Here is a 14525-nt window from a genome sequence, read left to right as displayed (position 1 = left end):
AGCCTCCATCACCATCCCCTCCCCTCTGAACACCCGCCTGTTCTCACGGCAGCCCTCCGGCACAGCCACACCGCCGCTGCCGCCCAGCCACAGCAAAGGGACTCCACACGCCCCTTCCAGCGTCCCCCTCCAAGGCAGAGGTCACCGACAGCAAGCTGACCACCACACCTGCTTCAGTCCTGGCGCGTGGCTCGCTGCGACCGCCGAGATGGCCCTGAACCCCCCTAGAGTCCTGTATTCCAAAGCACTTCCACACACATGCGTAACCATTACTGTATCACTCATCTGGATTTGCAGTAAGCATGAACTTTGCAACTACCGTTTAATAATTTATTAACTCTTCCCATTAAATGGTACATTCACTCAAGAAGACTTAAACAATTTTCTGGTAATTTTATTTACAGTCTGCAGAGTGTTCTGTAAAACACAGTACTGATTACAGACCAAAACACACAACATACATATTTTCAAAACATTTAAATAAGCACAGTTTATTCAAAAGTAATTCTGCACACTACTTTTTCCATAAAAATATAAAAAATAGTTTAGTTACTATATTTTACCTAAACCGAGATATTTAAGAATTCTTTCACATGTGATGCCCCCTCCCCAAAAAAGGGCACTCCAACGATAAGAAATTTAGGAGACTGCATCACAAATTAAAGTACTAATGCCAACTGCTTCAATCCACCAAAAGAACAAGTAACTTCCAATTTGCAACCAGCAATATTTGTTCTGCAGTACGTTTGGATTTTGCTTTTGTTGGGGTTTTTTCTTTTTTGCACTAACTTGCTTCTCCCATGCCAGATTTTCACAGACATGTACACACTATTACATAAAAATAATGGACTGATTATAGTGCAGACCATAATGCCAGTCACCATGTGCCCAACAACACGGAGTGATCATCTTGCATTACACAACAATTTTTTGCAAAAATATCAAATGGGAAACACCTTCCTTTGGGACCTCTATTTAAAGGCGACTCCTTTTCTTACCGAGCATCCAGTGAAAACAGCCTTTTTCCTGTCTCCTTGACAATAGTGCCCATTTTTGTTTGTTACTACTATTTCTCTGGTTTTACTGACCATACTCTGTATGGCAAGCTAATGGAAATGTTCTGAAAAACACCCAGTCAAGCCCTTCTCTCACTAGGATACGTTTAGTTTACAAAAAAAGGCACAAAGATGAAACCCCTAAGCAGCATCAGCCACAATTCTTCCACTGTGCAGTGCTCCTCTTTCTCTCACAGACACTGCTGCCAGAGACATTCCGTGTCTCCGAAAACCCTACAAACACATGAGCTAAGGAAACAGGGAGTTGAAAAGACTAAAGCCTCTGTACAGTACAAGTCGTATATCGACCATTAACAAATGAACACTATTGAGAGTTCTATGTTGCAGTTAAGACTCGACCTGGAAGCACCAGGAAAAGCCATCAGAAGAAGAGCTCAGCAGCACATAATACACCTGTCAACAGTGAGATGGAAGGCCCTCTGTGTGCAACATTGTGCATTCAACTTCAACGACAGCGCTCTACAGCCAGCAGCGTAAAACTTTTGCTTCTAACAGTTTAGAGGGTTTTCCCAATCTAAGTGAAGCTGTCATAGAGTAGTAGCATATGATGCACAGCATGATCTGCAATAAAAAGCTTTTGCTTTCCAGCATGTAAACATCCAGGTTACTGGACCTTAGCTCATATAAACAAATCTGATGATAGATTTTTGAACTAAAAAAGTAAAGTTTTCCATAAAAGGATAAACCACAAAAATACTCTTTCAGTAAGCCTCACGTGCCATTTAATACCTTTCACGTCCTATGAACAACTATGCAAAACATTTAGAAAGTTTTAGCAGTAGAAATGCTGACCAGTTAAACTGTTTGGCAACCATGTGCTCAAAACATCTTCGAAGAATGTTATCATTCACTAAACAACAGTTCTACAATGTACCACGCTATTTCTTCTTCTTTTTCTTTGGTGGCTCATCATCAGAACTACTGTCTGTGCTGCTGCTGCTACTGCTGGAGGAACTGGAATCTGACTCGAACTCTGAAGAGGAGGAAGTACTACTCGAAGATGGAGAAGAGGAGGAAGTAGAGGAGCTCTCATCACTGTCGCTATCATCTGAAGAAGAAGAGGTAGAAGAATCTTCACTGTCAGATGAGGAATCACTAGCCGAACTGGCACTGCTACTGCTGCTGGAACTGGTCACACTTTTAGATCTGAAAGAAAACAAATACACAGATGAGGACAGGCCTGCTAGAGACAGCATTCATTACCCAGTGTTCTTTGTACTGTGTTGTCACCCAAAGATCAATTATTTGGTCTGAAAATTTCCAGGCCTGACAATCTATGACAAATTCCCATTTCCCCCCCCAGTTCTGAACAAATGCATTTTGGCCATTTGCGCAACCGCAGAGTGACACCACACACATGAAGGAAGCCAAAACAGGACTACAGAACATCGGTGAAGTTTGGAAGCTGGCGAGGATCTTGTTCATAGTAATGACGAGTGTCTCTACTGACTTGGCTAAACAGAAGAACGAGGCTGCAGGAGAAGTATGAAATGTCCTCTATTGCTAAAGCCTCGGGGAAAAATCAACACAGATCAGTTCCCTAGCACACCACTGTAATAAGGAGTGGAATTTTGGCAATGTAAAGGTTGGTGGAAGTTTCATCAGTGATTTCACAAATGTCAGAATTGCACTCAATGGAAACTGTTCTAAGATTACTCCTGGCAAAAGAACCCAAATTACTTGCCACTACAGGATGCTTATGTTTTCAAGGTGGAGGAGAAGAGGTTGAAACAGTCCAAGATAAAGACAGAATTATGAACATAGCAAAGCGGATTTCTGTATCCTCTGCAATTATTTTTTCTTCCTGTTTAGCCCTTACTGAGGCTGAGTTGTTCTCCAGACCAAGGTCTCTGATTATGTAAGGCAATATTAACTCCAAGAAAGTACAACTAAATTCTCCCATAGATCTTTCTCCAGATGAAGTGCAAAGGTACTAATTCACCTCCCCTCCCACCAAGTCAACCAAACAGCATGCAAAAAGATATAATGCAGAATCTTCTTTCCATTAGAAAATTAAGGTAGTAGTTTTTATCAGAGGGTTTGGTTAAATAGAGCAACTCAGGTATCGCCTATGTTAAGGCTATTAGAGTAATGTTTTTTCATTATATCAGCCATGGTCATGTCAGCTGACAAATCTGGGTGCATGTGTTAAGCTATGAACCACTGAAGCTTTTATAATCCATCTGTAATCTGTTATCTCTGTGCGTGCAGACACAATGGCTGTTTATTAAAGATAAATCCATAAGGGCTGGTTAAATACAGACTTACTGTTTGTGAGAAAGTAGTCTTAAGATGAGGAAAAAAAAACCCAATAGGACTAGTAGTTTCAATCTAAACAGTTTCATTAGATGTGCAGACCCATTTCTATGGAGGAGAATCAGTCAGAGGATCCCCTGATTCATAAGGGTGACTGAACTTTCTTTGCCTAATCACCTTTCACAGAAGCCATCCACGGACCTCCAACATTTAGGTTCTAATCCGAAACCCACTCACAGAAACATCAGAATAGAACACTTCATACTGCTGCTCCTAGAGCAAAGCAGTAGCCAGATCTACAAGAGAAGAAACAAGCAGATACTTGTTTTCAGGTGATGCAATATGTGGCTGTTGGTGGTTACAGAAGGGGGATGGAGATGGGAGCAAGTAAAATTCACCTACTTCACCTTTTCCTAATTAGCTAACGTGACAATCCAGATGCTATAGCTTGGTAGATTTTTGGGTCTGCTACACCACTGTAAAAGTACAAAATTCCTCCAGCAGAGAAGCATTAATTCTCTCAAAACAAGCTCAGAAATGTTAGTACCTTGCATGATTCCACACACCAATCGTGAAACAATTGCTGCATTTTGTAACACACACTGTCACCCTCCTCTGAGACTTTTTGTCTCTCTGTCACAATCACCTGGCCACCCCAGGTGCTTTTAAACATGCTACTCAAATCAAATCTAACATTTTGGGCACAATCACAGCTAAGTGCCTGAAGAAACAAGTGAATTAAGACATGATTCCACCCTTCAGACAGACAGATCTATATGCAATCCGAGCACAGAGTCAGCTTTCAATTAATAACCAAAGTGTGCTGTATGGGAACACTGAAACCAACATGCACCCAGAAGACAGCTCTGTGTCACTTGAGGTCACAAGACTGTACAATAGCTGTTTTGCCTGTTCCTGTTTTACTGGTTAAGCCTGTAGCTTAGTTACTACTGTTTATATCAAAACAAACATACACTATGTAAAAGGTTAGAGCTCACTACTGCCAGAACCCTAACTTTTGCATATTTTTTTTAACCTGAATTTGTATATTTGATGGTAACCCTTTGATGAACTTTCCACATTTAGTTCTTCCTGTATCATAATAAAAACCTAAGTGGCAAATACTTGGAAAGGAACTTATTTTGATGGATTTGGTGCCTGCATAGAAACAGGATAGTAATTCAAACCTGGAAGAGTTTTAAAATGTTAAGGAAAAACTGACCAGACCACCCCCTCCCTCATAAATCCTTTTGCTCTTCATTTTTGCATTCGTTTAGAGCTCAAATACTCTGAAAATCATTATGCCGAGTAGAAGACTGCAGCATAGGAGAAAGGTGAGGCAGGAAGAGGTCTGAACTACATCGTTTAGAAATCAGTTAATTTATGATCTCACTAGTCCTACACAACTCCAGCAATACATGAACACTACTGAGAAAGGAGTCTTTGATAAAACATATTCCGATAGTAGAACCAAGACACTCACCAACAGGCACAGCAATAAAGCCACATTCCACGTGACAGCCTAAAATAAAGGTGCATTTTTAAAAACTGCTGTGGCTTATTTAACAACTGCCACACAAAGCAAAAGGCCTAGTCTTCAAAAATCTTCCAAGAACTGTTTTTACAAGATAAGATTTAGAGACAGAGAACAGACAACTAAATCCAAAGAGACAGTGAGGCTGTTACTGCAGAGACATCCCCCGTAAGTAAAACTCACGACACGATCAGCAGGAGTATTTATAGCCAGGGTTCCAGCTGTTCCTGAAAGGGTTTTGCCAATACAGACAGAAGCGGATTCCCAAGCAAACATTAACGCAAAGTGAAGTAGAAATAAGAGTCAAAAGAGAAAGAGTTCTTGGCTCACATTAGTACTTAGGCACGGGGAGGATGACTTCCTGGATTTTGGGTTGGTCTGGGACTGGGGATTTTGTTTGCTTTTGGGGTTGGGTTTTTTCTAAACACTCGATTTCACTCTCTATGCAAAGCTTCAGAGAGACAGCTGCTACCAGAAGCGAATGAAAACAACAAAAAGAAGAGCAAGGTAGGTAGGTGGAGCGATTACAGACTAGAAAACAGGGTGCCGTTCTTGCACGATTGTTTAAAATGCACTGGACGAACTCTGAGACAGAAGATCATGTAGAAATAGGACCATCAGCAGGGAGAAAAGCAGAGCACAAAGAATTTAGAGTTTTTGGACAGAGAGGAGTAGAAACTCTCCAAATGCCCGCTATACAAATGCCCATAACAGGCTAAAAGCAGTAAAGTCAAAACCGTATTTGCAAGGTTGACTTTCCCCCCACACCCCTTCCGAACTGCCTGCCGCAACACCCAGTGCAAGATCACACACTGGAACAGCCGCACAGTTTGTCATCGTTCCCCACGTACCTTTTTTTCTTGGTCTTCCTTTCTGCAGTACTCTCTCCAGTGCTAATTAAGGGGGGGAAAAACAACGGCTTTGATTAATGCAGTAGGAAAAAAATAAATAAATAGCAGCACAGTGGAGCTGAGTTTAATATTAGAACACTGGTATCCCACCGGCAGAGAACCGCACTGCCCAAAGTTCATTTGGCATCTACTGTCAGTCACTATTCAAACCAGAACAACAACAATACCTACAAATAAATAAAGAAAAAAATTCAGCAATTCACCTCTAATTTTCTGCGTGAAGTTTGCTTTACTCTTCTTTCTCTTTCCTCCATACTCTACAGACAACATTTTGGGAGGGGAAAAGCAGAGGAGATAAGGATGCAAAAAAAGCTCTGTGTTCCCATATTTAGTAATAACTGAATTGACTGAAATAAAGGGTAAAATACTGAAGCATTCTGTAGCTTTCACCACGCATTTCTTTCAAGTACAAAAAGACACAGAACAATCTATTTATATTAATACTTTCCAGCTATTTGTCTTTCAGATTCCTATGTATTCATATACTCACAAAGTTTTAGGGGTAGATGACACAGAAAAAAGTTTATTTTAACAAAACACTAGGGGATTTGAAGCTATCTTAAATACACAGAAATAAAAGTAAAAACTGCAAATACACTTCATTTGGAAATTAGACAGCAGTATGTGTTAAGGCTCCAGAAAAGGGTAGAACAAGGAAAGCGTTAAGTGTAAACTAGACTGTATTTCCATCAAAGTGTTCAATGCCATTTGTATGCCAGAAAAATTAGATTATTCAATTTTTTATTTTCACACATACAATATGAAAATATTATCATGACACAGAAGAGTTTTCCACACTCCCCACAAGCTCCTGTAGGCAAGAGGATGATTCGCTGATCTTCAAATTTCAAACGAAATTATAATCGCTCCTGTAGTGCTGAATGCCCTTGATATTTACATTATTAAGGCCTTGTGCCCCTGCCATAGGTAACCAGGTGTTTCACAGGTAAAAGACGTCGCTGTGAGGAAACAGAATCAGATCCCAAAGCACCTGTAGCAGACGGGACTGAACTCAGCGTGTGAGGATGGCACAGGTCTGTGCCTCCCTCTAGTGTCTAACGTATGGATGAGCATAGGAGCTCACTGCTCTCTAGTGTAAACTACACAGCTGAGGGGGGTCAGCCCCCTGCAGATCACACAGATCTCATCCGTGACACTTGGTCGTTTTCCCTGAGGCACTACACTGTCTTCAGAACCATACACAAGGCTCAGGCATCCTGGGTTTGGTTCAGTGCAGTAAGATCGCTCAGGAAGAAGCGTTTTCTCACCTTTCCTCCCCTCCCAGCTCCTACTCTAGGATGGGCAAGCAGTGGGCTTTACTGACACCAGTAAGCGAAACCTCCATAACGTCCATCAGAACCGTGGGGTCAACACTGGGCAAACAGAAGGATCCTGGAACAACTGCTGGAATTAATTCATGGAACAACTGCTGGAATTAATTAATGCTGAAAAATCTTGTATGTGGTTGTCAGAAAGTAAATATTAACCTTATTAGACTACGTTTGCTTTCTGGTTAATGATTATTAGATCTTTACAGATGATGCTACAAATACTCTGAAGCAGACCTGTAGGGACCCAACTTCGCTGCAGACAAGAAATAACCTCCCAAATCAAGCTACACAAAAAGGAAAAGTGTGACCTAGCAAGATCTTCTTCCCATGAAAAATAAGCTCCATCCTGAAAGCGTAACACTGGCATCTAAGGAACTGGATGATTCATGGCAGGGAAGGAGCTTCAGCGAGGTTATGATTGCAACACCACCATGAATCCAGCCTTGGGTTAATTAACCAGGACTGAAACCCGTTCCCATCTAAGGATTACTTAGTCTTCCTTTTATGAGCTGACTTTTCACACCACATACCCCTCGTGCTGTGGACTGTTCAACTTACAGCTCAAAAACCTCCCTTTGTGACAGACACTGTACAGTCCTATAACTCCTCTATAAAATTATCCCATAAACAGACTCAGGCACAATGGCTAGGCAACAAGCAACTTCACCCTGAATTCACTGTCCTCCAATGTTAACCTGCAAATTCAGCAGAAACAGGCAGGAGAGGAACAAGAAAACAATCTCAGTCTTAAACTCAATCTTTGTCTTAAAAAGTCTTGAGTCTCTGAAGAACTCTTCCAAACTCTGTCTCCAATGGGAGCAAGTTGGTTTTTTTTTTTTTTTTAAATTGCTTCAGAATTACTCATTGGATTGAAATTAACTTCAAAATCAAACTTCTTATGTCACTCTTAACACAAGCTAATGAGCTTCCACTGAAGTCAGTATTTCAGCACTGATTCATACTGCTGCCTCAGCTGAAGAAGTCAAACCAGACCTCTCTCCCAGCGGTTACCACCTATTTTCTTTCCCCATTAAGATAAGAGAGCAAAAGGTGTGAGCACTCTTCTGTAACTCACATCCTGGCAGCACTAATGACCTACAGCCAACACACTGAGCTGCAAGAGGCAGCAGCAGGGGGTATGTCTTTTGGGAGCGATGGCTGTAAATGATACCGTCCCTCAGTGGGGCTGAGGCAGGAACTCTCCAGCTACCGTAACTAAACTTGAGTTGCAACGGCAGAACGGAGTACACAGGAATTTCGTGGGAAACTCCTGTGCTACATCATTCTTCTCTTTGTCATCTGGAGTTGGTTACTAAAACAACTGTTAAACTTGGGAGAAGCTCTGACATCTACTCACAGAGCAAAGTGGAAAGGAAATCACATTACACAAATGCAGAATTTTGCTTATTCTGTTTAGCTGCATGTATCTTTCTCAAATGTCAGAAAGGGGATTAACTATGCAATTCAGCAAGGTAGTTTTACTTTATGCTTGAGAGTTAGAAACACCTGATAATCCAACTCTCCTTCACCTGTTTAACCATTATAGCTCGTAATGAGCAATATACAGGAGCTGTGCTGGCACAGATCCTCTGTCAGATCATACCCAGAAGACCAGGGATCCACTGCACAGTCTAACAGCAGACCTGAACAGAGGTGAAAAAATCGCTTCTTTGCTATAAATACAGTTACTGTCTTCACACCCAGCTGCTTGCACTAGCACAAACAATATGAAACCAAGTAACCAAGGAATTCAGGAAAGAGTATTCCATTACAAAAAAGGCTCCAGGTATTTTAACTTTAGCTTAGTGCACTTTTTTTGTTTCACACAGACCAAAAAAGTTTTAAGTGTATTTCAGAAGAGCACGTGTTAATGAACAACATTTTAATTTTGTGGGACCGAAGTGTGCATATTCCACCTAGCATACAAAATGGCTCTGATATTAAGCAAGTATCACACAGTCTGGAAGAAGAGAGGACAGAAAATGGTCCAGGACACCATATTTCCCACCCACATACAAAATTACCTTTTCATTAATAAACTACACATTTTCATTCTGCCAGTCTTACCTTTGTTGCAGCAACAGTTGCTTCTCTTTTTCTTTAAGAATTTTTGCTAATTGCGCTGTCCTCGAAGGTCTGTGCAGGTATTTTCTCTTCCCTGTACATTCATACGTCCAATGTCCAAACTCTAAACATTTCTGACATCTTACATGCTGCTTGTTTGCCTCCCTACAAAAATGCAGAATTGCTTAAGTCACTGATTCCAAGTCTGTTCTGCTCATTGAAAAAGCATTAAGGGTTGGGTGGTTTTTTTGTCATACAGATTCTTAACAGCATACGTAGTTATGATTACACCAGACATTCACGGGGGCTCGGCTATTGTACATCTTAACTCAGGACAAGAACAGTAACATCAGACACATACAGAATTCAGGCAAACACATCTCCATCTATCAAAACATTCCTGCATCAACTATTTATGGAAGAGAACAAAGAGACACTTTTCCTCTATTCCAGAGCTTAAGTGGCAAGTGCTGAACTACCAACATCAGCTGTCACCACACTCACCAACAGCACCTGAATCTCACTTCCAGCTTTCCGCCAGCTGCTGGTTAGCCTACCTTGCAGTCCTACCCCACTCTTCAGATTCCATAATTTCCCATCCCCTTTAGATACTGTAAACAGCTTAAACATTTTGAAAAACGCTACTAGGACCATTCTCTGTTGGTAAAAAAAAAAGATTAATCCTGTCACCACAATCACAATCAACCTCACTGGCACAGCTTTTATCATTACAGGATATAACTGTACAACAGTTACTGGGTATGATTACAATTTGTAACTATACAATAATTGCACATGGTTCTAGCTGGGTTCAGATAAAACAACTGAAATTATGTTTTACAACACAGCTTGCCAAATTCTCACAGACAGCGTAGGATTCTGAGCAAGTAAAACAGAGACGATCTTAGTTGCAGCTTATTTCAATTAACTATGATTCATTAAAAGCTAGCAGGAGGTTTGTCATAGGAACGATCAAATTCTTGCTCACTTTGTGCAACGCAAGTCAATCAAGACTTCACTTACTACTCTGTACCATCCAAGTGCCTGAAGTATTTAGCAAGCATTTTAAACCCACGTTTCTGTTGTCACACTATGGTAAAACTCTTTAATCACATTTAGAAGCCAGTTAAGGGACAAAACTCGTGTTTTCATACTCTAGCTCTTACTCCGCTATGCTGAAGCTTTGCAAAAGCTGTTTTGCTATCTCCTCACAGGCACCCTCCTTCACAAATAAGGAAACTCATACAGCGGGCAACGGACTTGCTCAAGGCCAGAATCAAACACTAGATTACAGCCAGGACTGAAATCAGGACTTTGTAGCTCCCGCGCAGTCCACTGCAACTGCTGTAACTTACTTCCACTTTCCATCACTTCTTCCAAACACCAAAACACTAATTTTTCAAGGCCAGCCCATGTAAACGATCTGAAGTTAACAGTCCTGGCTTAACTAGGAGGAGGCTCCTCGACTGTTCATTCAGTATTTAAGAGAGCATAAAGTGACAGGCCAGTAGTGAGCATTTTTCCCTTGAAAGCAGTGTTGCTTTTCAGGGCAAAGTGTGAACTGCTTCTCCTTCAACTCCAGCCATCACCTTTTGCAACAGCTCTGCTGCATCTTGAAGGGAATCTTGTTCTGAACATCCATCACTTTTTCAATGCAAAGAGTATTTGGCTTCATAATCTAACCTTAGAAACGCTAATCTAAATCAGCACTAGAAAACTAATTAATCTTGCAGCCTACACTGCACAATTAACTCGGACTTGAACATCAAGCAGTAAGTCCAATAATAAACAGAAAAGCCCCAGCATCTTTGAATGGTTTGCTTTGTCTTGCCTTGGACTTCTGGCTCTGCCACAAGTTCCACATAAGCAGAATGATGATATTCCTTCCTCTTCACCAACATAAAAACCCCCAAAATTCACTGTTTTTCTGTATCAAACTAGTCTGCACTTGTCTCCACAGGAACAGAATGGAAGTGTAAAGCAACAATAATATAACTCAGTATTGCCAGGGTTTTAGTACAACCCACATGACCAGGGCAGACAATTCTACGCAAGCTAAAACAATACAATCAAGCCCTAAAAGCAATCTAAGTAAATTACCAGAAACCCTGACCAAAACAGCTCAACAACTACAGACCTATAAACACGGCATCAGCGCCAACAGGTTTGAACACTGATGAAAAGCGCGAGACTGCAGCGACCTTTCAACAGCGATCGGTGACCACAACCTAGGAGCAGCGGCTGGCAGATGCGCAGCTCAGCACACAGAGACACAATGAGAAGTGGAAGAAATCATTCCTTGGGTCATAATAATACAGCAACTTAAAAGACCAAGTACTCCACGAGTACTTTGAAATTCCAGGTTACTTTCCACTGGAAAATAGGAAGGAGATCATACTGAACAATGAAAAAGGAAAGAGAACACAGAAGTTATCCGTATTCTGTCCAACTCTTAGGATCAGACAAAAAATCACCACACACACTCCAAAACTCGAGAAATAAATTATCCTAAGGAAGCAAAAAAAATCCAAACCAACAACCAAATGACAAGCCAACGCAAGTAATACATGAGAGCGGAACACAGGCATTTGCTGTACTGAAGCACAAACGCTGGCTTTTCCTCGCTTCAGTGTTTGCCAACCAGATCCCTTCGGGACTGAGAGGATTACTGGAATGCAACATCCGTATCTGAATAAAAGTCGCTTGTTTGGGGTTTTTTTTTCCACCCCCTTCTTTTATAGCTCTATAAATAGATCATAACGTGAACCTAAAACTTATTTTTTAACCTGACGATGAAGATGGGTAACCGCCCGCATCGCCAGGTCTGCCCCGCTCCACCGAGGACCGCGGCCGCGCCGAAACTCAGCGCCAAACCCCGAAATCTAGGGGCTTCGCCCCCTTCTCCACCGCCCCGCTCCCCCCCGCCGCCACCCGCGTCCCGGTCTCCTCACGGCCGAGCAGCGCTCCCCTCGGACGCGGGGCACCCGGCAGGAGGAGGAGGAGGAGGAGAAGGAGGAAAGCGGGGGGGAAGGCTCCGTGCTCCCACCCCAGGCCCCATTGGGGGGGGACGCCCCGGCCCCGCTCCCCCCAGGGCCCGCGGCCGCCCCTCCGCAGCCCCCTCCCCGCCAGCGGCTGCCTCGGGGCGCTGCCCGGCGGGCACCGCCTCGCCGGTGGAACCCCCCCCCCCCCCGCCCCGCTCCTCCCCGCCCGGGCCGGGCCGGCCGCCCGCCGCACTCACGCCTGTCTCCGAGCGATGAGGCGGTGCATGGGAGTCGCCATCTTAGCGGCCAGGCCGGGAAGTGAGGCGCGGGCCGCGCTGCATGCCGGGCCACGCCGCCCGCCGCCCCCTCCCGCCGGGGGCCGGAGCGCCCACCACGGAGAGCCGCTCCTCCTGCGGCCAGAGAGGACGCGCCCCGAGGGCCGCGCTTTCCGCGTCGCCTCGCCTCCTCCCGCGTTGTCATGGCAGCGGCGGGGCCGCGCCGCGGGTCTGTCAGGGCCGCGGACGGGAGGCCCGGGGCGGCCCGCGGTCCCGGTCCTGGTCCCTGTCCCGGTCCCTGCCGCCTCGTCCAGCCGCGTCCCCGATGTCCCCTCCGGCGGCCCCGCAGCGCTCGGTCGCCATGGCTCGGGCCCGGCCCCTCGCGTCAGCCCGGCCGCGGGCTCCCGCCCTGTCAGTGCCCGACCGCCGCTTCTCTCCCTGCAGGCAGCCTGCCTCTCGCTTCAGAACGCGTCGTTTTGCTCAGAAAGGAGCCGGTGTGTTAAGCACCGGCAGCAGAACAGACTGTAAGTGGGACAACCCGTCTCCGGCTGTGTGGCTGGGGGAAGCCGAGGGCTGAAGGCTTTGTGGCTGACGTCCGCCAGCAGAAGGGAGCAGGAGAGGTGAGGAAGAGGGGGGTGCCTGAGCCAGGAGGGAGGTTATGGAGAAGAAGAGAAGGCTGAGAGGGGACCTTAGAAATGCCTCTAAATATCTGCAGGGTGGGGGTCAGGAGGACGGGGCCAGACTCTTTCCAGTGGTGCCCAGCGACAGGACAAGGAGCAACGGGCACAAACTGGAGCAGAGGAAGCTCCAGCTGAAGGTGAGGAAGAAATTCTTTCCTCTGAGGGTGATGGAGCCCTGGCCCAGGCTGCCCAGGGAGGCTGTGGAGTCTCCTTCTCTGGAGATATTCCAGCCCCGCCTGGCCGCGGTGCTGTGCAGCCTGCTGTGGGTGACCCTGCTTGGGCAGGGGGTTGGGCTGGGTGACCCACAGAGGGCCCTGCCAACCCCTGCCATGCTGGGAATCTGTGAGCCAGGTCTCTGCTGCCGTGGGGCACCACCTCTGAGCTGCTTCAGCCAGCCAGCAGGCCTGACCACAGGGTGACAGTTTCACCATCGTTAGTCCACGTGAATAATTCAACAGAGCTGCAGGCAGCCTGCGACAGCTTCTCAAGAGGTTTTAGCTGTGCGACAAGTTGGAAAGCATAATAGCTCTCTGGTCATAACGTGAGGGCTCCAAAAAATTGTTAGGAAGAGCTGGATTTCAGAAGGGAATAATTTAACTCGTTATCACTCCTGAAACTTGGCAAGCATTTATTAACACATTAATTTTTAGCAGGTCAGATTTTTACATCCCACACTGACAGAAAAATAAATACCAGTATAATTGAGAAGATTAATTCTGCTAACTGGTATGGGTGCATAACCATGGCTCAGTAATCCAGTAAACAAACTTGGGGCCTGAGGATACTGATAAGTCATGTTTACGTTAACCCAGTGTGTTCTATGTTTGATTGTAAGGAAATACACTTCAGATATATCTAGGAATTGGAAGGCAAACTCTTTCTTCCACTCCATTCAGCCCAAGAGACTGTAGTCCCCCAGCAATGCCAACAGCGGCTTGTATTTTTGGCTCCTGCATCATCTCCTTATAGTTGCTGGCATGGGAGGAGAGGTCTAGGGACAGAAAAAAGAAGAGTAGCAGCGGCTGGAGCTGTCTGATGGCACATACCTGGCAGGCAGCCCCGTGGGAAGCTTTGCCAGCTGGCACAAGGAGAGCAGCCCCTATCCTGGATTCACGGATATTGGCCTTATCAAAACTCACTGTTATCTCATGGGATCAGGTTTAAAACTGTATCTTAAATTCCACTACAAAAAATCCTCAAGAAAACATGTATTCTAATGCTGAATTATGATTACTCCTGCTCTTAATATCCTGGAAATACTTTACACCCAACCATTTTCAATATTCATTCACAACTATCCTATTGTAAGGACAACTGGTAGGCAATAAGTGGGCATTCCACTGGGCATTTACATTTAGTGAAACAGAAGAACTGTTACGGATTTTCAGTAGTTTAGTATCAGCTATGTAGCTCTTCA

General features: G+C 44.5%; 1 protein-coding gene across 1 annotated transcript; it reads right to left on the bottom strand.

The window, feature by feature from the left end:
• Positions 1–373: 373 nt before the first annotated feature.
• Positions 374–12824, bottom strand: ZCCHC10 (zinc finger CCHC-type containing 10). Its single transcript, XM_075441558.1, has 4 exons — positions 12411–12824; positions 9176–9337; positions 5718–5759; positions 374–2222 (listed from the first exon to the last, which is right to left on the bottom strand). The coding sequence occupies exons 1-4, from the start codon at positions 12449–12451 to the stop codon at positions 1955–1957; spliced, it is 513 nt and encodes a 170-aa protein (XP_075297673.1). The 5' UTR covers positions 12452–12824; the 3' UTR covers positions 374–1954.
• Positions 12825–14525: the final 1701 nt, after the last annotated feature.

This window comes from Opisthocomus hoazin, chromosome 22 (genome assembly GCF_030867145.1).
Source record: "Opisthocomus hoazin isolate bOpiHoa1 chromosome 22, bOpiHoa1.hap1, whole genome shotgun sequence".
Lineage (NCBI taxonomy): Eukaryota > Metazoa > Chordata > Aves > Opisthocomiformes > Opisthocomidae > Opisthocomus > Opisthocomus hoazin.
This window is presented reverse-complemented; position numbering and strand designations above follow the sequence as displayed.